Source organism: Chaetodon auriga, chromosome 20 (genome assembly GCF_051107435.1).
Source record: "Chaetodon auriga isolate fChaAug3 chromosome 20, fChaAug3.hap1, whole genome shotgun sequence".
NCBI lineage: Eukaryota > Metazoa > Chordata > Actinopteri > Chaetodontiformes > Chaetodontidae > Chaetodon > Chaetodon auriga.
The window spans coordinates 5,854,008-5,881,236 of NC_135093.1; the positions used below are offsets into that span (position 1 = coordinate 5,854,008).

General features: G+C 45.7%; 3 protein-coding genes across 17 annotated transcripts in view; 2 read left to right on the plus strand and 1 right to left on the minus strand.

The window, feature by feature from the left end:
• Positions 1 to 14,291, minus strand: part of LOC143339519 (calcium/calmodulin-dependent protein kinase type II subunit gamma-like) — a 35,783-nt gene extending 21,492 nt beyond the window's left edge. For 13 of the 14 annotated variants that reach the window (XM_076760809.1, XM_076760800.1, XM_076760807.1 and 10 more), the window contains exons 1-6: positions 14,081 to 14,285; positions 11,917 to 12,011; positions 5,136 to 5,195; positions 2,165 to 2,219; positions 1,878 to 1,943; positions 159 to 231 (exon numbers count right to left, since the gene is read on the minus strand). In XM_076760809.1, the coding sequence (XP_076616924.1) occupies positions 159 to 231; positions 1,878 to 1,943; positions 2,165 to 2,219; positions 5,136 to 5,195; positions 11,917 to 12,011; positions 14,081 to 14,145 (414 nt within the window). In that variant the 5' untranslated portion in view covers positions 14,146 to 14,285. Of the gene's footprint in view, positions 1 to 158; positions 232 to 1,877; positions 1,944 to 2,164; positions 2,220 to 5,135; positions 5,196 to 11,916; positions 12,012 to 14,080 lie in introns of all 14 variants that reach the window. The other variant, XM_076760805.1, reaches the window with a different exon arrangement.
• Positions 14,292 to 18,580: 4,289 nt separating this feature from the next.
• Positions 18,581 to 20,997, plus strand: LOC143339277 (E3 ubiquitin-protein ligase TRIM35-like). Its single transcript, XM_076760445.1, has 7 exons — positions 18,581 to 18,983; positions 19,130 to 19,467; positions 19,797 to 19,880; positions 19,979 to 20,200; positions 20,280 to 20,302; positions 20,609 to 20,721; positions 20,816 to 20,997. The coding sequence occupies exons 1-7, from the start codon at positions 18,716 to 18,718 to the stop codon at positions 20,995 to 20,997; spliced, it is 1,230 nt and encodes a 409-aa protein (XP_076616560.1). The 5' UTR covers positions 18,581 to 18,715.
• A 412-nt stretch (positions 20,998 to 21,409) lies between these two features.
• Positions 21,410 to 27,091, plus strand: LOC143339517 (NACHT, LRR and PYD domains-containing protein 3-like). 2 transcript variants are annotated; one of them, XM_076760791.1, is made up of 10 exons: positions 21,410 to 21,460; positions 21,563 to 21,712; positions 21,895 to 22,035; positions 22,108 to 22,161; positions 22,265 to 24,053; positions 25,170 to 25,331; positions 25,443 to 25,616; positions 25,742 to 25,909; positions 26,063 to 26,109; positions 26,198 to 27,091. In XM_076760791.1, exons 2-10 carry the CDS (start codon positions 21,667 to 21,669, stop codon positions 26,716 to 26,718), a joined length of 3,102 nt encoding a protein of 1,033 aa, XP_076616906.1. In that variant the 5' UTR covers positions 21,410 to 21,460; positions 21,563 to 21,666; the 3' UTR covers positions 26,719 to 27,091. The 2 variants fall into 2 exon arrangements, with proteins under 2 accessions (XP_076616906.1, XP_076616907.1); XM_076760792.1 differs by lacking the exon at positions 21,410 to 21,460 and having other exon boundaries at positions 21,529 to 21,712.
• The last annotated feature ends 138 nt before the right edge of the window (positions 27,092 to 27,229 follow it).

A 27,229-nucleotide genomic window follows, 5' to 3' on the forward strand; every position in this document is an offset into this window, starting at 1 on the left:
GAGAGAGAGAGAGAGAGAGAGAGAGAGAGAGAGAGAGAGAGAGAGAGAGAGAGAGAGATGGAGGAACCGAGAGCCATCTGTGTGTTGCCATGGCCACGAGCAGAGGTGTGTGTGCGTGTGTGAGTGTGTGGTTGTCACGGCAACGGGCCGACACTCACCTTGAGGTCTCTGTGCACAATATCATGCTGGTGGATATGATTGACACTCTCCAAGATCTGACTAATGCAATGACTACAGAGAGAGGACAGGGGACAAACAGAGAGAGAGAGAGAGAGAGAGAGATGTGTCAGTCACTGCCCTTCATCACTAAATAAATAAAGAAATAAAACCCATTACATGCACGCCACATGATCCGCCAGCGTGTCTGCTTGGATTATGGTGTGGCTGTAACACCGATGCATTCAACAGGAGCAAAAATCGGACACGCTCACGTATTAAAGAGCTGCTGAAAGGTTGAATTGACCAAATCCTGTCTGTACACTGTTGAGAGACTGAAATATGAACATCAGACAAAGGTTTTTTTTTTTTTGGATATCAGCAAATATCGCAATGTCAACCTTTTCCAGAGGGCGGCTGGATGAACGAGCGGTGAACGGGCGCAGCTGTAAGACGTATGGCTGCATATTCATTTTCATTAACATCAGCTTCGTAGGAACAGTGTCGTTTTCGGAATGAAGGCAAAAACAGGGACGTTTTGTGGGCTCGTTGATGTGGGCTTCAGGATACTGTGATGGACCTTTTTCACAATTCTCCAAATGATTCACCATGAAAATAATTAGCAGATTAATGGATAATAAAAATCCTTTGTTCATGTCTAAAACCACCTCTGTTGCGCTCTAAGCCAGGAAAGCTCAACTTCAGGCTAAGTTGCATAACAAGTATTTACTAAACACTATAATTTTTCAAAGACATAATCAAGGTACTGTAGCTTGAACAATCAATACAAAGAAACTCGAGTGGGAGGTCTTACACCACACTGTCAATAAATCTCTATCCCGGTAGCAATTTTAATAATGAGGGCGTTGATTCAGCTGCTTCTAATGCCATTATTTCTCAATTCTGGCTGGTGAGCATGTTTTCACACTAGCCCGGTGAGTGTGCTGGCTCATGGCGGGTCTTGTAAAATTCTCCTACAAGCCTGAACCCGACCACCTTATTACTGTCCTCCGCGCTGTGGTGTGAGGCTCCACGGTCCCATTGTTCGAGGCTCATGTTCATGTCGCATCTCCGGAAAGGTTAATGGGTCAAAGGTCGGGGCCCAGCCAGAGAGAGCGAGGCCGAGGCTCTATCCGTGTGGCTTGGGTTGCGTGCGTGCTTGCATTTGTGTGTTTCCAAAGCCCTCCCTGTGTGTGCGTGAACAGACAAAGACCCCCTAATCCAATTGTACAACAGACTTCATAAGCTGCACAGCACACAGCCACAGGGAAAAGGGAGAAGGACTCCGAGAAGGAAGAAGTAGCGAAGGAAGCTTAAATGTCACAAAATGCAAACACAAAATAGTGAACAATTCTCAATAAAACTGATCTTTAAATTGCTTGCTTTGTCCAAATAAGACCCCGAAGATGCTCAACGTACGATCACATAACCCAGAAAAAAAAGCAGCAAATCTTCACATTTAAGAAGCATTTTTTGGCAAAATTGGAGGTTATTTAATTTGCTATTGTTCATTTCAGTGACATGTAGTGGGAGGATGGAGAGAGACGCACGTGGCGAAAAGAAAGGCAAGTATATTGATGCACTTGTTGACAGAATACGAGTTCTATCCACCACTGTGTGCTTGACAAAACGAGAGTGAGCGTTCATATGTTTAATGGGATTACGGCGTACGTCTGCGGCAGCGTTTGTATGTTCAGAGCAGCTCCGTGTGAGGCGCTTACCTGGCATCAGCCTCACTGTAGTACTCCCTGGCTACGATGTCTTCAAACAGCTCCCCTCCTGTCACCCTGGGAGGGGGGGGGGGGGGGGGGGGGGGGGCAGGGAGGAATGAAAGAAAGAGGAGGAGGGGGAAAGAAAGACGGAGACAGAGAGAGACACAGAGGAGGAGAGAGAGGAGCTGTTAGCATACGCAAACAAACCGCAGTCACACGCATGGATAAAATGTCACCGTGTGTGTGTGTGTGTGTGTGTGTGTGAGTGTGTGTGTGTGTGTACAGAATACACTCACAGGTCAAAGACTAGGTAATGAAAGCCTTCCTCTGAAATGCTGTCATGGAGTCTCACTGCAAGAGAAAAGGTGGGCAGTGAGACAGAGCTGGAAAGGCAGGCGTCAGGTGAAAGAAATCAAGAGCCGCTGTTGTGTTTGAATAATAAACCTCCACATAGACTGAGGGAAAAAAAAGAGAGAAACGGCTGCGATGTGATGTGATGTGCATCCACCGGTTCGCCAATTAAATACCGTTTAATGAAACCCCCTCGAATGATTACTGAAGCCAAGTGTCAGGAATGCGTTTTTGTTTGGGGTCAAATTTCCGGTAGCTGGTACTCTAGCTAACCGTTGAGCAACTGAGATTGTATTGAGGTTTATTACTTTGACTTCTATGTTTAGTTCAGCCGTCCAGTTACTGGTGAAGAGGGGGCTCCAAACTATCCTTATAACATCGGCTTCACACGGGTAGGACCAGACCGGGGTTTGTGGTTATATGGTCTGTGCCTAACCTTAACCAGTAAGTACTCACTGGACAGAGATGTTAATGTTACAGTTGCTAAGCCGCTAATTTAATGTTTGAGAAGCTGATCAAAGAGAAAAGCAGATTAATGAATTATCATTTCTTACATCCACTTGCAGAGCCACGTTTTTGAGGCTGCAGGCTCTGACACGGGACGACGACCCGTCCCCGTTCTTAATTCTACGTGCAAAGCTCTGATTGGCTACGGGGCAAACGGCTGTCAAAGAGCACAAGACGTAACCTACAGCATGTGAATAAGTTAAAAAAAAAACAAAAAACATTGCAGATGTGGGCAGTGATTCAGGGATCTGGGACCAGGCAAGGAAATGTTATGTTTACCCAAAAAGAGCTGTTTCCTGATTACTGATGGAGATAAGTGAGAGTTTGGTCGAGAGCAGAAAACATAAAGCGGTGATTACAGTAATGAGCTCGATTACCACAATACTGCGGTTATGCGGTAACCACCCCAGCCCTACTGTCAACAACACAGCAGCAGAATGACAAAGCAGGATCCAGGCAGCAGGAGCCGGGCATTAGAGGACGGGCCTGAGATACAGCTTAGGTTTAGTGTCAGGGAGCCACAGTTATCGTTATGTAAAATGAATATCGGTTGTATAATAAGATGAAGTAGGATGGCCCTGCAGCAAGAAACAAGAGCGACTGCTCTTTCCTCCTCCTCCCATCTTCGCGCTCTCCCTCCATCTGTCTCCTACTCCTCCTGCTTTCGTCTCTCCATCTGTCTCTTTTTTTGTGCCCTCTTTTGTCCAAAAGTTTGAATGCGGACGATGCCAAAAATACGTCAAAAAGAGGAGGAAGGACAAGAGAGAGGGAAAAATCTATAAAGAAGGGGGAAAGAGAGGAGGAAAAGTAGGCGAGGGGCGAAGGAGTGCCGGAGGGGCCGACAGAAATCTAGGACATGAGGAGAAGAGAAATAAGGAGGGGTGCAGTGGGAAAGGTGTCATTGATTTTGTCATATTCCCCCTTTCTGCCCTTTAACACACATTTGTCCTCCAGACATCTCCATCAGAGCAGCGCGAAGCATTTCATTCTTCAATCATCACTACGGCCCACATTTCCACAATAACACAATTAAAAGTCACACGTAATGAAAGCGGCAGAGAAGCCGAGGACACTTCTCACAAACACGTCCGACACAGAAGACGTCCGTCTCATGCCATCAGGCCGAGCACAGATCTGCTGTCACGCTGTCACAAAGAGGAAGATGACCTTCTGTCGCCGCTCGTTCTGACTGATTTCGTCTATTAAGGCAACAATGGTGATGTCATCTGCACATCCATCTGTTCGTCACGACAGCTGCACAACTGATCTGAACCAAATTCACACCACGGCTCGCAGTGCTGAGCCGTTAGCATCTTGATACTAACATAACAAAGTGGTCGTGTTGAAACACTGGCAAACACACAACGATGGCAGCCGTCACTTCTGCTGTTCGACAGACTCCGCGTTGTTTCTTCAGGTCTCTGAACTACAAAGATGTTTTACTGTGTTTATCTTCCTGCTAATATGCTGATTAATTAGGCACGTGCCGATTGGTGATCAGCTGATGATTGACGGTATTTGTACAATCTGACAAACCCTCCGGCTCCATTCTCCGTATGCCTCCACCGAAGCTTTGCTCTGAGCACCGATGTCCATAACTGACAGCAGCAGCGCTATAATCGGCTATAATCACACTGAAAATGAGTGAAAGTTAGAGCATCATTTAAGACTCAACGACATGATAAATGGGAATAAGAAGTGAACCCACTGTTGCCTTTTAAATACACACACTGCTAATTAGCTCAGTAAATCTTAAAGGCAACGTGCTGGTCGGGGAGACATATTCGAGCCATAAGCTCTTTTATTTTGCTTTTTTTTTTTTTTTTGCACGATGCGACATGCGACTGGTTTGTAATTAAGAACTCTGTCACGCTCGTAAATGGAGAGGAAAACCGAGAAAAACCCACAAACTGGCAGTTGCTAACCACCTCTGTGATAGCAGAGTCAGACTTAGCTGAACTTGTCTACAGGCCTCTTATTACTCATATCCCAGTTTACATGACTGTTTGACTGAGTGTCCTCTGGATTAGGATTTATACTCCTTGTAAGCATAAAATCATCTCATATTTTATTTTTCTGTTGTAAGAAAGCTGTTACTCTTGTAACAGCTTGTTAGCTTGTTACCTGCACAGCAGTTATCCAATAAGACAACATCAAAGCCTTGATTTCTTTAAGAACAAACTGACGAGCATCTGTGGGTTTCTGTATCAGAACGTCAGAGTACGACAATCTTAAATCAAGGTTCACTTAATCAGCCTTTTTCCCTTTTTGAGCTCAGATCAGTCTGCGGTTTCCAAGGTTGAGGATGAACTTTCACACTCAGTATTTTAATTGTGATGAACAATGTTTGGGAAACTCTCACTTACAGACAACAAATATCAGCAAAGCACGAGCCTAAATGCGACTCACCAATGTTGGGATGCTTCAGGAGACGGCAGATACGAGCCTCCCTCTCCAGCTTCTGATGGTCTGAGGAGAGAAAAGTTGCTGTTTAGACAAGTTTGGTCACAGAGCGGCGAAGCCATTACCCGGTCAAACACCTGTGCTCGATAGCTAATTCAGCTGAAGTTTCATGCTTTTGACGAACAAACGCTGTAAACGACACATTCAGCAGTCTATGGGTGCTGCAGGGGGAGGACAAAATAACGGAAACACGTAAAAACTCCATATTCCTGCAGAAACAATGAAAATATCTTGTAGTATGCACCAATTTGTGTTATTTTTTTATTCTATTTTTAATATCTGGGCCATTTTGTGACTGTACAGAGGCAGACAGGAAGGGTGGCAGAGAATCCAGACGGGTACTGTGGTTATAATGGTGTGGGTCTTAACCACTAGGCCACCCGATGATACACATGCATCAATTTTGAAAAGATTATTGAAGACAGTCAGAGAAGTAATACTGTTTAAAAAGTCCTACATATGGCACACATAGGTGCTCATGACTTCTCTCCATCCTACAGGCTGCAGTCTATGGTCTACGCCCAGTGCACAGTAACACCGATCCAACTGCTTTGTCATGAAAACACACTTCCTGTGAATACTTACTACAAACCACTACAGCGGTTTGCTTTGTTCTAACGTTTTACTGGAGCGTCAGTCACAAACGAAAACAAGCCCGTGCGGTTAAATGAAGTATGTAAATGAAAATATTTGAAAAGGACGAGGCAATTTGTGTCACAAAAAGATAAGTGTTTGGTGTGCGCGAAGGCAAATATTTCAAGCCAGGGAACAAACCTATTAGCAATACAGCCGTTCGAGCTGAGTGGCCTCATTTGCCTCTGAAAGGTAACAGTCACAAGGTGCATTTCAGCTCCGGTGACCGCATGTATGGTTTTATTTAAGGTTATTGTGGAAATTAATGAGGCTGTGTGTAGCAATGGGTGCATGAGTTTGCACCTGCAAGCGTGTATGTGTGCGTGTGGTATGTGTGTAAAGGGGCTGGTGTGAAGCCCAGTTGCAGAACATCGGTGTGTTTGCACCTCTGGCTGGGAGGGGGGGGCGAACACACACACACACACACACACACACACACACACACACACACACACACACACACACACACACACACACACACAATTGCCCCATGTCCAACAACCATCCTTGTTTGAGGATTTTTTCTAAAAGATGATTTTTTTTTTGGCATTTTGCTGTATTTGTGAACGAGACAGCTGGAGACAGGAAGGGCAGATGAGAGGTGGTGGGGGGGGGGACGACTGACTTGCAGTCTCCCTCCTAACCTGGGCTGCTGCAGTAAGGACTCAGCCTTGATATACGGTACACGCTGTACCAGGTGAGCTCCCGGGGCAGATTTTACTGAATCACGTAGCAGTATGTGTGTGCACATGTGTGTCTGTACAAGATGTAGGTGTGTCCCTCACATGACGCTGTTAAACTGCCCCCTCCCATGACTTCAGAAGCCACGCGGCTCAGGTCAGAGGTCACTTGGGGCGACTGCGCCGAAGACCCAGAATGACTCAGTGCGTGGATGTGTGTGTGTGTGTGTGTGTGTTATCGCTGTCGAAGCCAAGTCAACCCCACATCCCCGCAGTGATTACACCACACAGAGGCAGGCTCACTAAGATTTGCATTCATTTCCCCAGTGCAGCAACAGCCTCAGATAAAACTCACATGCTGTTGCTGAGCAATCGACTAACCCAACTGTTCCTCAAGCAATGCAACACAGTTCACGCAGGCATAGTGTAAGAGCAGCACCCCTCTCTGCACCCGCCGACACGTCTCTGTGCCCTTCCTTTGTCTGATTTTCTCCAACTTGTTGCTAACTTGGACTTGCTTTGAGCTGCAGTCGAGCTGTTTTGAATCTCTGTCTCCTCCTCTCAAACACGATGCTACACTTTGCGCATCTACCTTCCTCTAACCTCCCCACGTCTCCCCGCAGGTATAGATTTCCCTCATCTGAGAGACAGACAGTGAATAAGGGAGAGACCTGAACCTCTTTCTAATTACACCGGTGACGCAGGACGGAGAGACAGGCCGAGAGAAGGAGGGAGGATTACATGGAACGTCCATTTGCTAGAAGAGGATCACAGCTCCCCGGTGTGTGCGTGTGTGTGTTTGTGTATAACTGTCTGGCCTGGTGCAGTGTCACTGCAGCACTCACTAATTCATTCAATCTCCTTATTTGTTGGTGTGAGAGTGTGTGGTAGAAGAAGACAGGAAAGAGAGAGCTGGAGGGTAATTACTGGCACTTCCTGCTGCTCTCTAATTGGCCATCTGCTTTGCCACGGGGCGGGCCTACAGCCATCTTACATCAGCTGAGGAGGATGGAGAGGACCTGACACACACATACACACATACAAAAACACCCCCACCCCTCTCTCTGCCACACATGCATGAAGCTAACAACCTGACTGAAGGCTTGAGGGTCCAGTTCAGTCTGTTTTAGGCAAGTTTACATCGAAATGGTTTGAACTGGGAAATAACACTTTACTCTTGACAGAGTACTTCAATATTTATAACGTGACTGTATTTTGGGGGTGAGTACAGATGTTTTCAGAGGATACTAACAAAGATGGCTCTACACCACATTTTGATTCCCTACTGATCGCAGTATAATTGTAATCAGTAAGCACAGCCAAGTATCACTAAGTACAGTGTGAGAAATGAATAATAGATGTAACTGTAAGGACAGGATGAGTGATTATAGTGAAATACTCAAAAAAAACAAACTGTGCACACAAAAGATCCGGGTACTTTTCAAAGTCTTTGTAAGAGTCACAGTTCTCACTTTAGCTCTGGTGTGGGACTGGCATAAAGAAAGGTATGTATGTTATCTGTCTCCGGAGGTGTATGTGTGTGCAGTTTAATCCTACCACTCTTGACGTAGGTGTGGAATATGTGAGTGTTCTTTGGTTTGCAGCCTTCTTACTGCAGCCAGCAGGCTCTTGGCTTGCCTTCTAGCGCTGGAGAAGGTTCCCTTTGCAATCTCTGAAACCATCTCTTGAGTCTGAGATCTCCTCTGAAGGCTCTGAGATCTCCTCTGAATGCTCTGAGATCTCCTCTGAAGGCTCTGAGATCTCCTCTGAAGGCTCTGAGATCTCCTCTGAAGGCTCTGAGATCTCCTCTGAATGCTCTGAGATCTCCTCTGAAGGCTCTGAGATCTCCTCTGAAGGCTCTGAGATCTCCTCTGAAGGCTCTGTCCGTCTTAGGGACTCCAGCTCACAAAACCTGACCACTTCGCTTGCTCTCATCAAGGATTCAGCTAAGACTGTCCCTTCGCCTTCGCTGGCCTGTCCAGTCAGTCAGTGGACACATAAACTCGAACTTACTGGCTGTTTGCCAGGCAAAAACATTTTCTTTCTATCAGTTAAATCATCTCAAACCTTCACAGTACACGTGTGAATTCCAGTAAGAGTTTTTTCAGCTGTAGTCGAGCCCAGATTTCAAGTGGTATTGTATGATATGTATACGTTAACACATCGGGTATCCTACCGAGCTACTCTGTGATCAATGACAGGAAGCGCACTGCCTGACAATCAGACTGAATTTTGTTTTATTATTCAGCCTGTGTTCGCCATTTTCTTTAACACACATGCACACACACAAACTGACTCCTACTTGTCCACATCGGTTTTAATATTTAATGGAGTTTTGTGCCAGTGTAACGTACTGCAAGACGAAATAATGATATATTCCTTCACTGATATATCCGATGTGTGCGAGGCTCAAACGTTCAGGTGGTGTTCAGCAGGTAAAGCTTGTGTGGCAGCTGATGTACGAATACATGATGTCATTAAAAAAAAGTGTATGAACAATAACAAATAACAAATAAAATAAAGTACAGCAAAGTTACGCTTTAGTAGTCAGTATCATCCATGCATATTAATGTTCTTGTGTCCGTGTTTCTGCCACCATTTTTGATGAATGTATCTGTACACAAAGATGACATCCCCATTTTTAATCCCTCCTACAAGCTCTGATTGGCCGACTGCTTCTCCAGCTGGGGAAAACGGCAATGAGCGAGCCCAACACCAGACCTGTCCAAATCAGCGGAGATGTGGGCGGTGATTCAGAGGTCTGGAACCAGGCGACACTTGGGTGGGGGGGTGGGGGGGGGCTGCTGAATCCCAATGGTTTTCCATTAATAATAATGAGACTTTGGCTACAGGAGGTGAGCAAGAAACCAACTGGACTGAACTGGAAAGTTGGGACGTTGTTGAGCAATAAATAATAATAGTGAAGGAACATGTCTGGAATATTTGTCACTGGGCAATCGAACAGCCCCGGGACGCTAACTGGAGGACACTCAAACAACGCTGAGGGGGGAAAGGTATTAGAGTAGCGTATTAAAGCCGACAGTCTGTCTCACACTGACACACTCTCTCTCTCTCACAGTGTTGCAGCAGACAATGCAGCAGCCATCCACTTTTCACCGTCACTCCACTCATAAACAACAAAATAAGACAGAGCATCCACTCTGCAGTGAAACTTCCGTCACACCAATGCAACACTTTGCACGCTATGACGTCAAACTAATTTATTTCTTGATTATGTTTTATGGTGTTTTTGCTTTAAATTGAGGGCTTTTGAGGGGGGAATTTTGCTTCGAAACCATTTGAATTTCTGGGGTGAGAATCAGGTGTATGTGTTTTGTGTGTGTGTGTGTGTGTGTGTGTGTGTGTGTGTGTGTGTGTATATACCCTGTACCCTGCTGCCCACTTGCATCCACCCCCAACTGCTCGTAGGCTGGACTATCCCAGAGCCAGCTACCTACATCCATCCCTGACATCCCGCCCTCCCACGCTTCCTTCCTTTTTTTTTGTTTCCTTCCTTACTTCCTTTCCCTCCCTGCCTCCCTTTTCTCCCCCCCCCAACTCCTCAGATTACTGCAGTGTTTACCAGAGCTTTGAGAGACTTACCCACCAGGCCACGCGTGAGGTCACACTCGCCCCATCAGGCTAAAAAAAACCCACCCAAATCCTACCAGGCAAGCTGCCTGCTCACGCACTGGCTGCCCGTGTGTGTGTGTGTCTGTGTGTGTGTGTGTGTGTGTGTGGATGTTGTGTTTCAGTGTGCGTGTAGGTGCATGTTGCGTCAGCCGGCCGGCCTACCGCAACTCTTCTCTTAGCACAAAATCCTCTCGTTCCCTCCTTCGCTCACTCTGTCGTGTCTTGTTCTGTCTCATTTCACCTTGCTTCCTTGGTGTGGAGTGTCACTGATCTCCTTGCAAGACTATATTGTTAAAAACCTCCTCCCCCTCCTCCTCCTCCTCCTCCTCCTCTCCTGGCCAGCTTTCTTCTCCCCCTGGCAAACACACACACACATGCACAGGCCTACATTGTACTGCCTGCCTCTATGAAGAGCCAACAGCTTTCTGCTGAGCCCTGACTTTTCCTTGGTGGGACGTTAATACCAGGAGCTGCCCTGTGTGGACACTTGATGGCGGGGATAGAACAATAACGGTATTACAACACACTCACAGATGCCTCACAATGCAGACATGCTCTATTAGTGTTGCTCCCTGCTCTCTCTGTCTCACACACTCACACACACACACAAATGCCATCAGACACAGACAACAACAGGGCAAACAGGGAGGCGCCTATGGAATCCGTGGGGTCTTAGTGGTTGATGAGATACATTTAGCATAAGTGGATTAGCCTCAATACAAACCAATCCCCCTTCGTAGAGAGACAGGAGAAAGGCAATGAGGGAGAGAGGCGAGTGCAGAAAGAGAGGCGGCGGTAACGAGAGAGAGAGAGCGCAGGAAAGGAGAACAAAGGAAGCCAGGTGTGTGTGAATGTCAGGAAGGAGTGCAGGCCTAATTTGTCAGATACAAAAAGGAGAAAGCAATTAAGCATCTCAGTCTGAAGCCAGAGGAGACTCTGACACACTGACATGAGCTCACGTCATCGCTACATCACGGCACGCCACACCAGGCATGTGCACGCGGGTGCGGATCTGCGCAGAGACGTAAAAGCAACGCGACAAACACAATGCGGGAGCGGGCCGCGGAGGTCGGTGAATACACCAAAGCGACAATTAATGGCACAACAGACAAGAAACATCTTTCATGTCCCGCCAGGTCTAATTGTTTTATTTCCGTCCCAACCGTGTGCCCTTTCCATGACGAGCGTCTTAGAAATCTGGATCAATTCATTGTACGGCGGTTGTCTAATGATACCACAGAGGAGAGATTGAGAGTTATTCAATACAGTGTTTATAAAGAGGGTCATTAAACCACCAATAGGTTGCTGATAAGAACTCCCCACAGACACGGTGATTAAATAAAAGATTTCCTCTGCTGTAGGGAAAATTTGGGACTCCTGTTTATGTGCATACTTTCCAATAAGGCCGGGGGATATGAGGACATGTATATACAGTTCCTACACAGCACCAGGGTGGCTGTCCCTTCAGCGTCTCTGGTAAGCCACAGCAGGCAAAGCTGCCAATCAATGACTTCACGGCCGTATTGAATTTATGGGCTTTTTGCATCGATGGGATGAACTACTATGATTTGTCAAGTGTTTAGTTCACTGGATTAGCTACAAACAGACATTTCCACTTTCATCAATGAAGTGTTTCTCAATAGGATTTCCGGAGCATTAATGATACACCTCACAGGATACAAATGATATGTACCCTATGGCTCTGCTTTCCAATGAACACCGCAGACAGAGCAAACATGCACTTATCAGTGTCTGCGTGAGTGTGCGTGGTGTTGCCATACCTCTTGCAGACAGCTTCTTAGTGTTGATGATTTTTGCAGCATATTCCTGTCCTGATGACTTCTTTACACACCTACGCACCACTGAAAAAGCGCCCCTAAGAAAAAAGAACACAAACAACCAAAAATGAGTTCCATTTCAAATGCTCCCTCTCACGCATGCACACAGTGTGACATTTGAAAGTGCATCCACTTCTGTGGCAGTGGTTTGTTTTCATGTATGCTAACAACCTTGGTCTCTCTCTCACACACGCAGTTTACAGTCATTACTATCACAGCCTCAGTGTGTACGACCTGAAAAGGTGGGCCCAACATAACAGGTTTCTCAAGCACGAGTGCTGATATCAGCTCAGGTCTTGGATTATATATGAACGGCCACTAACGGCTAATCTTTGATAGGCACACAATACGACGCAACCTATAGCGCCAGAGGAAATTCAATTTGCAACAGCCAGCACAAAGAATGGGCTGCACCTCGCACAACAATGCAATATTTAATAAATTCACAAGGTACCAACATTGGGTTATGAATATGCTTAAGCAGAAAAAGGAAGTGCACAACGCACTATCAAACAACTCCTACTCTGAGGAGTTTCATATTGACCTAGATGAATGCTCCGTATTTCTCACCTGCTTGCTGCTATGGTGATCGTTCAATTTTGAGCATCACAGAACAAGCAATTATGCATGGTTTTCATCGTGCCTCTACCACAGCCTGTGCAACCTGCAGTATCTGGCCCTACGCAGCTTTCTTGAAAGAGGAAGGCTGTTTTTTTTTACCACTCTTGATGATGTATGGAGGGCTGCCACTTTCTGCTGCACTCTGCTCCTTCCACTCCGCTCTTAGTTTCAATTATTTACCACTAAATGAGAGGTGACAGGTGACAGAAGTACAAGCCCGTTCCTTGACGTTAATAACCTATGACGGAGCAAAAAGCATTAACAAACGGGTGCAGAACCATAAGCCGAGGTAAGTGGTCAGTCTACGCAAGATTCAGGAGCAGCAGAGCCCGGATCCACTATGGAGGATGTATAGGTGTGTATACGTGTCCCAGTGCGCTGGCTGTGCAATCAGTGCCATCGATTACTGGCAATTATTCGTCAGTGGAACTGGCAGCTGGAAATTAAGGCCGGTGTGTCTTCATATGGCCAATGCTGCCCTGCTGCCGCTGTTTTGGATACAACAGGGGGGAAAAAGAGAGAGCCTTCATCGGCCAAGAACAACAGATGCTGCTGCTGCTGCTCCTGCTGATGATGATGATGATGAAACAGAGGAGGCAGTGGCCCGGTTCTCTTGCCGTCATCAAAATACCGAGAAAACACGTCACTGCCTCTTATACAGTAAATGCCAAATTGCTGCTGTATCTGCCAGCGCTCGACTATAACCTCCGTATAAAACCCACCGCGACAATGCGTTTATTGATAACGTGATGATCGAGCCAGCTGGTGTGCGGCGCGTATGGGCATTACAGAGCAAACATACGGCAGCGCAGCCTGGACCGAATAACTTCCTCATTAAGAGATCCAGGGGTACGTAACGTTACTCAACACGGTTACACAAATCATCTGCAGCTGCTCGCCAAAGAAAAAAAAAAAGTGGTCGGCCTAGTTAGCTAGCGACCACAGCCTCTGGTCTATCGAGCCAGCACGGAGCTGTCAGAGCCGTGGGCCGGTGAAATGTCACAGGGCTACGTCTCCGGCGTCTCTCGGGGCCCCGCTGACGGGTCCGGCAGACCAGAAAATACCGGCTAGCAAACGCGGAAGGGCTAACAGCTGTCAATGCACCAACCTCTGCGCGGTGTGCTCATCACCGCTAGCGACTAAAAGACGCAACGCTAGTGGGCTAACTCGGCTAGTTTATCAATATCAGCATGGCAGCTCGCTGGCTAGTAACGAAACGTGAGTGCGCTGTTCTCCGTTACTGCGGGAGCAGCTAGTTAGCCGCTAGCAACGGCTGCTTAGCCTGACTGCACCACGACAATAACAGACTCTTAGCTGACAGACACTGGCACATTATCAAAGCACTTAACATGATTAGTCCGTAAGCTATTTTGGCTAGCTATCGCCTGCTAGCTGGCTAACCAGAAATAATGTGAGGCGAGGTTGCGGGGGTGGGGGACAAAACGACAAGACAAACGCGATGCACACTGTAACGGCTGCCGCTTACTTCCCGAGCTCCTCGTACAGCTGGTACTCGTCGGTAAACCTGGTGGAAGTAGCGGTGGTTGCCATGGTTGGAGCCGTGAGCGGGGAGCCCGAGCCTTGGGGTACGACGGTGGCTGGCTCTCGTACGGGGTCCGGGAGGAGGGTAGCCTAGCCTCCAATACTGGAGTACCTTTCTGACAGGCAGGCAGGGCTGAAGAGGATAGAGGCGAGCAGAGACGGAAAGGGAGGGGCTGGGGAGAGGAGGAGGAGGAGGAGTGATGATGATGATGGTGTGTGTGTGTGTGTGTGTGTGTGTGTGTGTAGTAAAGGGGAGGAATCCTCGCGAGAATAGGCTCGTGCAGCATGAGACCAAGGCCTCTAGTTCAATGAAGTCACTGAAAATGTGGGGAGATAGTGCTGCATTCTTTACCTTGTGTTTTGACTAAAATTGTCTTTTTTGGGGGGTAGTAGATCCTAATTTGGTGGCATGTTGTTGAAAGGGACGCGAACCTGCAATGGTGCACGTGACCGGCAGGAGCAGCTTTGACAGATCCAGTTCCTGTCTCTTCTCATATTCATCAAAATGTTGCAGGGAACATCACAGCAGCGTTTCACTGCATCCAACTACACCCAACCCTGGGTCACACCTCACTGCAGCAGAGAGGCAAACTGTGACACACACAGACACACATACACATTGCATAAGTGCATGCACATGCACATACAGACGCACACTCCAGGAATCAATATTGATTAATGCAGGTCTTGCTCTCAGCACCGTAGGCCTTTCTGAGCCACTGATTTTGCCTTTGCTTTGGAGAGTGCACGCGTGTATGTGCATGACAGAGATAGGGATGGTGAGAGCGAATAGTGTGACTGCTGTATCAGGTTTCCACCAGCGAGCATGCACCTATGTTTTTCCACAGTGTGAGGGCTGTTAGCTTGGCGGTGCTAAAAGATGGTGTCACACAGATCCAGAGTGCCTCACTAAATGTTTAATGTGGCATGAGTGGGAGGCCATCAGAGGACAGGCGGGTGGGGCTGGAGGGAGCCATAGAGCTTGAGAGTTAGAGGCCCTGTGTATGTGTGTGTGTGTGTGGCTGCTCAGCACTCTGGCTCGCATACACACTGTCGGAGAAAAAGAGGCTAAAACGCTGATTTTACTTGAAAATCTTTACGTGTGGTTGTCAGCGTGGGAACACAAAGCTGAAACACTGAAAAAGTTCAAATATTACGAGGCCATATCTGCAAGTGCAGGCTGCTGAATCCGTGATGGAGAGCAGGAAAAGGAGGCCAGCATGTGTGGATGTGTGTGTGTGTGCGCGTGCCTGCATGCATGTGTGTTATGTGGAAGACAAATGAGCACTGCAACGTAGGCTACTAGCCCTCTCCTGCCCTCCTTTTCCTACGTGCTAACCCTGCTGCCTCTCCTCCTCTTCCTCCACCTCCTCAGCCTCCACAGAAGTTATATAATGGTGAACTCCTCAGCCTTTGTTATCTCACACCAACCACACACTACGCCTTGCCCGCTTGATGAGAGACAGAGGAGCAGAGGAGGGAAGAGGAGTGAGAGCACGGGAGGCCGAGAGAAGGGAAAGTAGGATGATTTCAGCTGAAATCGGCACTCAGTGAGCGAAAGGAAGAAAATCTGTGTGCCATTTTCCATATTGTAGTTTTATTATTGCTGTATTATTACAGTCAGACCTATTGCCATCTTCCTCTCGAGCAACCTTATGGCCGTTCTGCACTACGCACTCAACGCACGTGTAATGTTTTCGACTCCAGCCACCACCAGCTGACTTACTGTGACATGAGAAAGAAGCCCAGCCCTCTACGTCAACTTCCCTCCCGCATTTGCAGTGGAAAAGATGGCAGCTATCTATGTCGACCTCACTTGGTGTTCCTGTGCCACCCTGCTGTGAAAAACACACTCAGCACTTTTGAAAGTGGCGAGAGGATGCTGATGTCCTCGCATCTTGCAACTGTGGCTCCACACATGCTCGGGGGAAAACGTTAATTGGGAAAGCTGGTGACTAGATTATTATGGTTAAACATTCGTGCCATATTGGGAAATTGAGCCCATCCAGAAAATCTCTCCAGCTTCATGCCTCTTGTCTTTTTGTACAGGTCCCATTGAAGCTTGCAGCCATACACCCATGCAGGCTTAGTTCTTGGAGCTAAAACAGTCCTGTGGTACGATCTGCAGAGCCAAAATATCACATTTCTGTTTGCAGCAGACTCCCGTGGCTAACTGAAGCTCTGTTTGTATCCAGAATAGACTAATTGTGCAAACAGAGCTTCAGTAGCTGCGATACATTTAGGCATGACTTTCCCTTTGTTGTGACTAATGAGGGTGAATATGCCATCTGTTACATCATCACAACTGAGAGAGTGGATGGGGCCCAACAGCTGAGTCATGACACTCCTGTTCTCCGCTGCTTTGGAGAAATAATCTGACTGGGGGAAGTGAATGAGTAACGCTCTTTTCTCCTTCAGCGGATACCGTCGTGACGCCTCGCAGCAATAAGTCAAGTCGGGGACGGTGACGGTCATGTTGGGCAGCACCCGGGCGTCAGCGTGTGTGGCTGCTAGGGTGGAAAGCGTGGTGTTGCTGATGAAATGCCAGTGTGCTCAGTCAGCTCGGCCAAGATAAATAAAGAACGGTCCGTTTCTGAATATCACAGCAAAAATCAGAGGTGACATGTCCCCAGCTCCTGTTCCTGACGATTACAGAGTTTAGTCATTCAAAGTTTGGAGTTTCCTCTTCATGCTTTTATTTTTTACTCAGGGAAACCTAGTCATAGGTTTAGTCAGTCACTTCACTGCTGTTAGAAATTCAGAGTGTACGAACATAATACATGATTACAGCAAGAAAAAAGCCGCACATATGGGCATGTTAGTATTATTTCCACTGATCCAAGATGAGACACAGCAGTGTGCCTGCAGAAGCAGCAAAGAAGAAGACCGCTGACAAGTAAATATGGATGTAAACAATGCAGGTATCAAAGATGGAAAAAAATGCTCTGCAGGTGTTTTATGAGGAAGGAAATCCATTCAACACTTAGGCTTCAAGGACATACACACACACACACACACACACACACACACACACACACACAGAGCCTTTCAGGTAAGTGATGCTGAATGTAAAGAGAAACTTTGTTTGCTCACAAGGAAATTATAAATACTACATGGCCCCAGCATAGAAATATACACAACAACAGCACAATAGCAGCTAAAATAAGGGTTTTAAAGTCTGAGTCAGGGCCGCTGTTCAAGACTAAAGCAGCTGGATCATGTTGATACCACCTTTCAGTGGTCTACATTTAATCAAATTCCCAAAGGCTTCTCTGGGGCAGCAGTGTATGGACACTTCATCCTCACCTCGATATTGTGAAATGCAGAGCACAGCTCTCTCCACTGGAGGCAGAGAAAGCGTAGTGACGAAATAAAGCAACAGACAGCCGGAAACGAGAAACACCTTGCATTGTTTGCATTATCAGCTGTGGCAGCTGCACAGGGAAAGAAGAACAGCTTCTAAATAGCAAAGAACAAAGGTGAGCAGCACATTATTTGACTTTTAGATAAAGTTAACCAGCAGAAGTGAACAAAGTTCAAAGTTTCAGTAAAGTTTCAGTGTTCCAGGTCACAGAAACTCTGTGGGACCACTTCCGTGTGGTAAGATATTAGTTATTTTAGCTGGAGACAACATATTCATACATATATACAAATACATAAAAACACATATATGGAAAAATTTGTGCAGCTATGATCAATTTTTGGTGCTTTGGATCACAGGAAGCAAGACTTGTTAGTTCTAAGAAGTAAGTAAGGTCTAAGTAAGGTACAGTGTGTGATACCTCTGAGGGAGACAGCTACCTTTGACAAAGGGACACCAACTCATACAACTGTTTGGTTGCAGTGGCAGTGCTGGAACAAATATCCACGGGGGGGCATCGGGCTTATAGCAGGGGGGGACCAAGTTACTGACAAGTGGTGACGGGGTCGTGCAATGTGAAAGTGAAACCATGCGGTGGTGTGCTCCACAGGAGGAGATATCAAGAAAAAAAAATCACAAAAACAGTGTGTTGTCGTCACTTTCATAACAATCTGCCCAAAAACACAAGGAGAAATCACTGAGGTATAACTGCAAGGACACAAACGTTTTAAGACAAATTAAAACCAGGTGTTACAAAAACCATCAGAGAGAGAGAGAGAGAGATTAGTCTGTCAATTATTTTCTTTCGATTAGTTGTTTGATCCACAAAATGCCAGAAAACGGTGAAAAACGTTGAACTGTGAACTGATCCTTTAATGTCACAAACAGCATTTTCAGTTTCAGTTCAGTTTAGTTAAGTTTTTAGTTCTTGTGCTGTTCGTGGAGAGCACAGCTTAGACTTTGCCTCCACCGTCTGTTCAACAGGCAAAGCTGCAGCATGCAGACACTGGAAACCCACACAGGAAGCAGGTCTGCACTGCTTCAAATGACTGATCCCACAACAAGACAGCACTGTCATAAGACATGTGAATGAAACTGACACGGAATTAAACATAATTTATCCTCTTGTTTTTTTTTTCCTTTCACAGTCAGATCGCAGCTCTAGAGAAGTTATTCAATCGATAGTTGGACATCCTGCAAACTTGCTGGAACTTAAAAATGACGACACCTGTGCAAATCGAAAAGCTGCTGAAAGATTACCTGGACGAGCTGAATCAAAACAGGCTGAAGGAATTTCACTGGTACTTGGCCAAGAATATGAAAGAGGGATCCCGACCCCTCCCAAAGGCCAAGCTGGAGGGTCTGAGCAGAGAGGAAACTGTGGATAAACTGGTGCAGGTTTATGGGGAAGACGGTGCTGTAGAGACGACAGTGGACATCCTCTGTAGGATGAATGAGAATGACCTCGCAGCAAAGTTAACTGCAGGTGAAATGTTACAGTATGGCAGCTTTATATGTCCATGTTTTACAACCCTGATTAAAAAAAAAAAAAAAAACCGAACTTGGTTGAGGAACCTGGAGCTGAATTATTGCAGTAATATTGTCTTAATAACTTGTTTATTTGATTTGCAGACAAATTAGCGAGACACAATGAAGGGCAACAGGAGCCCTCCACCGCGAGAGAGAACCAGAGAGATGATGACTTGTCTGTCGCTCAGGATCTCACTTGTCCAGTTTGCTTACTGGTTTTCACCGAACCTGTGGGGCTGCAGTGCGGCCACAGCTTCTGCAGGGCCTGCGTGCACAAAAACTGGAAGGGGAAAATCTCTAGGAAATGTCCGCTTTGTCAGAAAGAGATGAATGATGCTGAACCTCCGATTAATTACACTCTGCAGAGCTTGAGTGAAAACTACAGGAAGAGAAGTTGTGATGAACCATCAGGAGACAGAAATGACCCAGAGTCACAGCCGGTGAGGTTGCTTTAGGTATTTGTTTCACATACAGTGTTGAGCATAATAAATATTTCTCAGTGTCAGTTTATTTAAGCTTTTCTTAAAGCCGATCAGCATTTAAGTTACTGTAATTCTGCGTTGTGTAAACTTAACTAAAATCTGCTCATTTAAATGATAATGCATTATATTTTACGACACAGTATTATGCTTATAGACATATGCTATCAGCTTCTCGTGTCCAGCTGACAGTTGACTCTGATTGACTAACATTTTGGATCTGGTCTTACTGTAACTACTACTACTACTACTACTACTACTACTACTACTATAACTTGTTTTTATTTCAGACTCCTTCCAAGATCATCAGAGAGAAGTGGGACGATTTTGAAATAGTCAAAACATTTTGCGATTCATCAGTCAAGCGCATTAAGGTTTGTCAGCCTTCGTAACAACATTTAGGTTTAGATCAATCAAATCTATAATACATAAAGAAGCAGGGAGGATGACCAGTCTTTGCTGCTACCCACAGAGTCAGAGCCGCAAAGCAGAGGAGAAGATTAAGGAAGACTTCGAGAAGCTTCATGCCCTCCTCAGGACAGAGAAGGCAAGCAGACTGGCAGCGTTAAGACAAGAAGAGGGTCAGAAGATTCGTATGATGCAGCTGATGGCAGAGATGAGCAGAGACACATTCTCGCTCTCTGACACCGTGAAAGAAATGGAAGACTGCAGGGCTGACAGCTCGTTCACACAGGTGATTATTAAAACTCAAGAAAGGTTGAATTCATACTTTCATCTGATGACTGTTAATGCTTTTCTTGTTTTATTTGCAGACCTTTAAGACAAACTTGGAAAGGTGCGTATTATTCATCATTCATTCAAGCTCACTAATAAACATGTTTGTTTAATCTGTACAAAGAAATGCTGAAAGGCTGAGCTTTCTCTCTCACACACACACACACACTCACACACACACACTCACACACACACACACACACACACACACACACACACACACACACAACCTGATGCATAGTCCAGCAGTCAATCAACCTTTTCATTGTAATTGTACCAGGAAGAGAGCTCTCCACAGCTATTATGGATATGAGGAATGATTGTACAAAACACAAACCTATCTCTCAATCTCTTGAATTTGCTCAAGAACTCAGAACGCACTGCCAGACCCAAAACTTCTTCCTCTGATAAATGTGTCCAAGCATGTGGAAAACCTTCAGCTCAGAGTCTGGGAGAAGATGCTGAATGTCATAAAACACAGTAAGTTTTGGGGGGCCTGAGCTCTGAGTTATTTCAGATTTTGCCTCTGGTCAGGAAAGTGATGTGCTTTTGTTTTGTACTCTTTGATTTGAAGCCCCTGAGGTTCTGGACCCCAACACTGCACCTCCATGCCTCCCTCTGTCAGATCCCATCGAGGTGACAGCTACAGATACCTGGCAGCAGCATCCCGAAAACCCACATTGCAGCACCAATTGGCCACCATTCATTGACTGGGGGGGTCTTGAACTTAATGATTCTGACAGTGATTATTGTTGATATTGGTCTGTCTAGCATGCCTGTACATTCTCAGTCATTTTTTTAAATGAACTGAAGATGTTAAATGAGGGATATCATTTTTTTTTTGCAACATACCAACAAGATGAAATCTTTAAAAGTTTACATGATCGAAACACTGAAAAACTGCATTGCGTTCACTTGATGCGGAATCATTCTATTCACAAGATCAATGTATAATTTACAAATAAAGCTTATTAAACATGTTGTTGAAGTTTCTTTTTAAACTTAAGTTCATTTTATTGTAAATGAAACTGTTATAAAAACTTTTAAATAAAGCTCAGCTGCGCAGATGTGGAAACTCCGGCTTCCTGTTTTCTTCACCATCACCCAGGAAGGAAGGAAGCGAGACGCAGTTTCTTACATGCATGAAAATACCCCCTGCATATGAGCAGTCGCTGTCAGTGTGAGAATCCGATGGCAATTACAGCTGTTACTGAAGCAGGTAAGCATTTCCTTTAACGTTTAATCTGTTGGATTTTAGTATTAGCCTTGATATAAATCTGAAAGAAAGTTATTTACTTTTTAATATTGTTTGTGTGACCAGTTAATGACTGGATCTGTACAGGAAAGTCTTCATCTCGGGCCAGATAAAGACCATTTATGAGGAGTGTCAATTGACAGAAATCATGTAGGCTGCAGCCACGAGACATGGAGTGCAAGAGTGTTTCTGATAAAACAGATATGGTCTCTGGAGGTAAGCATGTCATGAAGACAAAAAAAGAGTACAAAGGAAGAGGTCAGTTCCAAACCCGTAAATATAAGATTTGGCTGAAAAACAGCTAACAAATTGACGACCTAAAAAGCGCCAGACGTGTCTGAAACTACAGTCTGTTTTCGTGACAAACTGCTGAAACTGAGTTTTGTGGTTTCTCTCAGATTCAGTTTCCTCTATTCAGGCCGTGGTTCATAATTTTCATCCCAGCTTCAACGCGCAGACTGGAGGCAATGTGGTCGCTCCCTCCATCATTGGTTCTAGCATTGGCAACTTAAACATCAGCATCATCTCAACGGGCCAAGGTAGATATTTAAGATGGCGGACTGACTCAGACTTGTGGTTGGGGCTCTGCTGAGCTTTGTTGTCTTTTGCAGAGTCTGTCATTTCATCAGAAGAAGCATTACACCATGACACTGCAGACAGCTGTGGTGAGTACTTGTTACCCAATTCTTCAGCGTTATTTCACAAATTGAAGGAAAGTCTTAAAAATAGGAAAAACTAAACAACCCTTGAATGCGTTTTGTCGTTCAGATGATAGGATCGCAGAATGTCAACAGAAACTGAAAGCTGCTCTGAAGAGGAAGTTCAGCTACTTGCTCGAGGGGATGACGACAGAAGCCAACAAGACATCTCTCAATAAGATCTACACAGAGCTCTACATCACTGAGGGAGGAAGTGGTGAAGTCAATAAGGAGCATGAGGTGAGACAGATTGAGGTGGCATCCAGGACACATGTGGCCCAGGAGAAATCAATCCACTGCAATCACCTCTTTGTCCCTCTGCGGGGACGAGACTACCACATCAGAACTGTGATCACAAGGGGAGTTGCGGGCATTGGCAAAACTGTATCTGTCAATAAATTCACTCTAGACTGGGCTGAGGAGAGAGAAAACACCAACCTGGAATTTGTGTTTCCTCTCTCTTTCCGAGAGCTGAATCTGATGAGAAAGAAAACCTTCAGTCTAGTGGAGCTTCTCGGTGTCTTATTCCCTGAGACAAAAGACACGGGAATCTTTGTCAACGGTAAGAGCAAGATGCTCTTCATTCTGGATGGCCTGGACGAGAGCCGCCTGTCTCTGGACTTCAACAAAAGTGAAATAATGTGTGATGTGACACAGGAAACCACGGTTGCTGTGCTTCTGACCAACCTCATCAGGGGAAGACTGCTTCCCTGTGCTCTTATCTGGATAACATCTCGCCCGGTAGCTTCCAGTCAGATCCCTTTGGAATACATTGATCTTGTGACGGAGGTGCGAGGGTTCAACAACCCCCAGAAAGACGAGTACTTCAGGAGGAAAATTAGTGATGAGACCTTAGCAAACAGGGTAATCGCACATGTGAAATCCTGCAGGAGTCTTCACATCATGTGCCACATACCCGTCTTCTGCTGGATGGCAGCGAGTGTTCTTGAGAAGAAGTTGGCAACTACAGACAGCAAAGACACACCAAAGACCCTCACTCAAATGTACATACACTTCTTGTCCTTGTATGTGGACAACATGCAGAAGAGGCTGCCTGGAAGAAGAGAGTCAAACGCTGACTGCTTGAGAAGTAACCTCATCTCACTGGGCGAACTGGCCTTCAAAGAGCTTGAGAAGGGCCACTTAATCTTCTATGAGAGCGACCTCATCCTGTGTGGTATCAAAGTTACGCAGGCGTCCATGTTCTCAGGAGTCTACACACAGATCTTCAACGAGGAGCTGACACTGGGCAGTGAGAAGATGTTCTGCTTCGTGCATTTGAGCATCCAGGAATTCTTCGCTGCGTTGTACGTCTTCCTGAAATTCAACAATGACAACTTCAACGTCTTGCTTAAGAAGTCATCTGCTTCGAGACGCTTCCCATTCAGAGATTCATCAGAGCTCATCCTCTACAAGGAAGCAGTGGAAAAGGCTTTGCGATGCAAAAATGGACAATTTGACATCTTTCTGCGCTTCCTTTTGGGGCTGTCTATGGAATCCAATCAGGTTCTGATGAAGCATCTAATGACCAACAACAGAAACAACCAAAGGACAAGAACAGAGATCATTAAACACATAAAGGAGAGGATTAGAACGAGTCCATCCCCAGACAGATGCCTTAACCTCTTTCACTGCCTGAATGAGTTGAATGACCGCTCCCTTGTGGACGAGATTCAGAGCTACCTGAGATCGGGGAGTCTTAACAAAGCCACACTGTCGCCTGCCCAGTGGGCCACTCTGGTCTTTGTGCTGCTGACATCAGAAGAAGAGCTGAGCGTGTTTGAGCTGAGCAACTACACCCGGTCAGAGGAAGGTCTTCTGAGGCTGCTGCCTGTGGTGAAAACCGCTCGAGTGGCAAAGTGAGTGCTTTCCGAAGGTGGATAGCAGGCTCTAAAGCTTTTATCTGCTGCCATTGATGTTAAAGATAGTCAGCTTCGGTGCTCAGATTCTTTCTAAAAAGGAGAAAGAGCAATCTAAGAAGCTTTCAAAACCCTGACTGTGTGGTGTGTTGTACTTGAGACTTGCTGAGTGAGGAAAGACCATGAAGTCAGCACTTGTTGGCAGCAGAAGCAAGATTATTTGCTTGGGTGCAGTGAATATATAACAGGTAAAAAATATTCTATTTGGCAGTGTAAAAGGATTTAAATGTGCAAAATTAGAGAGGCTATAATCAATACTTTCATACTGATGAGGGATCAAATGACTGGGTAATGTGAAAGGTGTTGCTCGTAATAACAAACTGTCAAAATTATCACCCAACTCTGCACTTCCCCTCAGCTCTATGGAGCGTTTTACTGTTTTTTAGCACATTGTTTTGACTTTACGTCCCACAGTTGAACTGTTCTGGTTCAATCTCATGACTCCCACCATTGTTGTTTTTATTCGCAGCAGGCAGCTAGCTGTTAAAAGCAAAGAAATCCCACTGAACACTTCCTGCCCAGCATCAAATGGTAGATAGACAAAGTTAGCAACTAGCTAATGAACATACTAGAGTATGCAGAAGCTAAAGAGCCAGACATATCCTTCAGGAGCTGCTGGAGGCCTATAAACAGAGCTAAAGAGAGTGAATATTGAACTTAGATTCACCAAGATGCCAGAAATTTGACATCAAATGAATAACATGTCTCCTGGATGTAACAGGCAACTGTTTGCCCACAAGTTCACCACATATCAACTTAAAGATGTCAGTGTTGTGTTTTCAGATTGTGTCTGCTGCCCCCAAGTGGCAAAAAATTGGTTATTGCAGGTGTTATACCCCAAATGTTGATATATTGTCCTAGTCTGATGCCTATTGTATGACAGTCTGTGGGTGGTAACACATTTAAAATCTGCATCGTTTTAAGAGGCTACTTAGCTCATATTGCAAGCAGGGATAACATGCAGTTAAATATGAGTAGAATATGTCTAATCTCAACAGAAGGGGCCATTTCTTTATGACATTATCTACCTTTCTCATACTGCCTTTCCTACATTAGCCTGAATGCGTGTAATCTCACTGCGACCTGTTGTGAAATGCTGGCGAATGGCATCAGCTCATCCCACCTTAGAGAGCTGGACCTGTGCAACAACAACCTGACTGATGCAGGACTTGAACGGCTCTCTGATGGACTGAAGGACAGCAAACTGGAGACACTCAGGTCAGTGTCCAGCAAGAGTGTCTCTTTTTCCCACAAATTAAATAAAGATGATTATATTTAGGAGTTCTAAGCAAGTGGTTTTAGCATTGTCTTTATTTTCTCTTCATTTAGACTGAGGAGCTGCAGCCTAACAGAGCACAGCTCTGATGTCCTGGCATCAGTTCTCAGCTCAGCTTCCTGCCAGCTCAAAGTGTTGGACCTTTCTGACAATGACATTGAGGATGTAGGAGTCAAGAAGCTCTGCGGTGGACTGGGGAGTCCTTGCTGTAAACTTGAAATACTCTTGTGAGTGCCCTGAGCGAAATCCCATGCCAGATGAATTATTTAACAGCAGAATACAGCACAGTGCCAAGATGCTGCCATTGTCATGGAGATCAGCTGGATGAAATGTCTTGGTGTCTGTTTTGAAGTTTGTCCCTGTGCAGACTGACAGAAGAAAGCTGCACTTTCTTGGCATCTGCTTTGAACTCGTCTGGTCTGAAGGAGCTCGACCTGAGCTACAACCACCCAGGACACTCAGGCCTGGAGCTGCTGTCTGCTCTGCTAGACGACCCACAATGCAGCCTGCGGAAGCTCAGGTAGTGGTGGTGTCAACTAGAGCCCGAATGATTCATCTGCTGGCCAGCTTTTTGGAATCGAATGGAATTATTATCTTATATTAAAGGAATGAAATGCTAGATTGGTGGCATTTTCCTCTATTAATGATACAAGTGTCTTTTCTTATGTTTCAGTGTGGAACAGTGTGGTGAGTCCAGGATTCAGCCAGGTCCAAAGAAATGTGAGTAGCCAGCACTTTGGACTTCAGTTTCCTTCTAAAGTTATAACAGTGAGTAATGTACTAACTGACATTCTTGATCTATTATCAGATACCAAAAAACTCACCCTGGACCCAAACACAGCACACAGAGACCTTTCTCTGTCTGAGGGAAACAGGAAAGCAAGGCGTTGGACCAAACAGCCATGCCTCGATCACCCAGACAGGTTTGATTTCTGGACACAGGTGCTCTGCAGGGAGGGACTGACTGGGCGCTGCTACTGGGAGATAGAATGGAGTGGGAGAGCTTTCATAGGAGTCGCCTACAGAAGGATGTGCAGGAAGGGAGAGGGTAATGACAGCTGGTTAGGCAAAAATGACTCTTCCTGGGGTCTGAACTGCAACAAAGATGTCTACAAGACCTGGCACAACGGCATGAACACTGCTGTCAGCGGCCCACCCAGCTCTAATAAAGTCGGAGTCTATCTGGACTGGGCAGCAGGGACACTGTCCTTCTTCAGCGTCTCCTGTAGTACACTGACCCTCCTCCACACCTTCCACACCACCTTCACTGAGCCTGTCTACCCAGGGTTTTGGCTCGGCTGGGTGGACTCCACAATGTACTTGTGCTAATTATTACCTGGACATGGTGAACAGCTCCACATTCTCTCTGTCGACCGTTTCACTGAGGACATGTAACATAAAATGTTTTCTTTCCTCCTGCACTTGAGCCTTAAACATAATAAAAGGGTCAATTCACCCACATAGCAAAATATTTTAAACTTCATTGTGTTAGCAATGTCATTGTGAGCATATTAGCAGGCAGACATTAGCTAGCGTGGCCGCAGATGCAAATATTAGCATGCTAAGAACTAAGATGGCAAACATCAGCATGTTAGCACCAAGCGTCATTGTGAGCATACCAGCATGCAGATGTTAGCATTGGCTGCTAGCATGGCTGTATATTCTTATTTTTTAAAGAAATGTTACGACAGTATATGTTGGGCGGGACATTTCACAGTTACATTAAAAAAGCTACTGAAGTTAACAGTGGACAAACCAACACTGAGCACCATAAAGCTGAACTTATGAAACCAGATACCATGGCTGAATACTAAGAGTAAATGGGGGAAAAAAAAAAGTT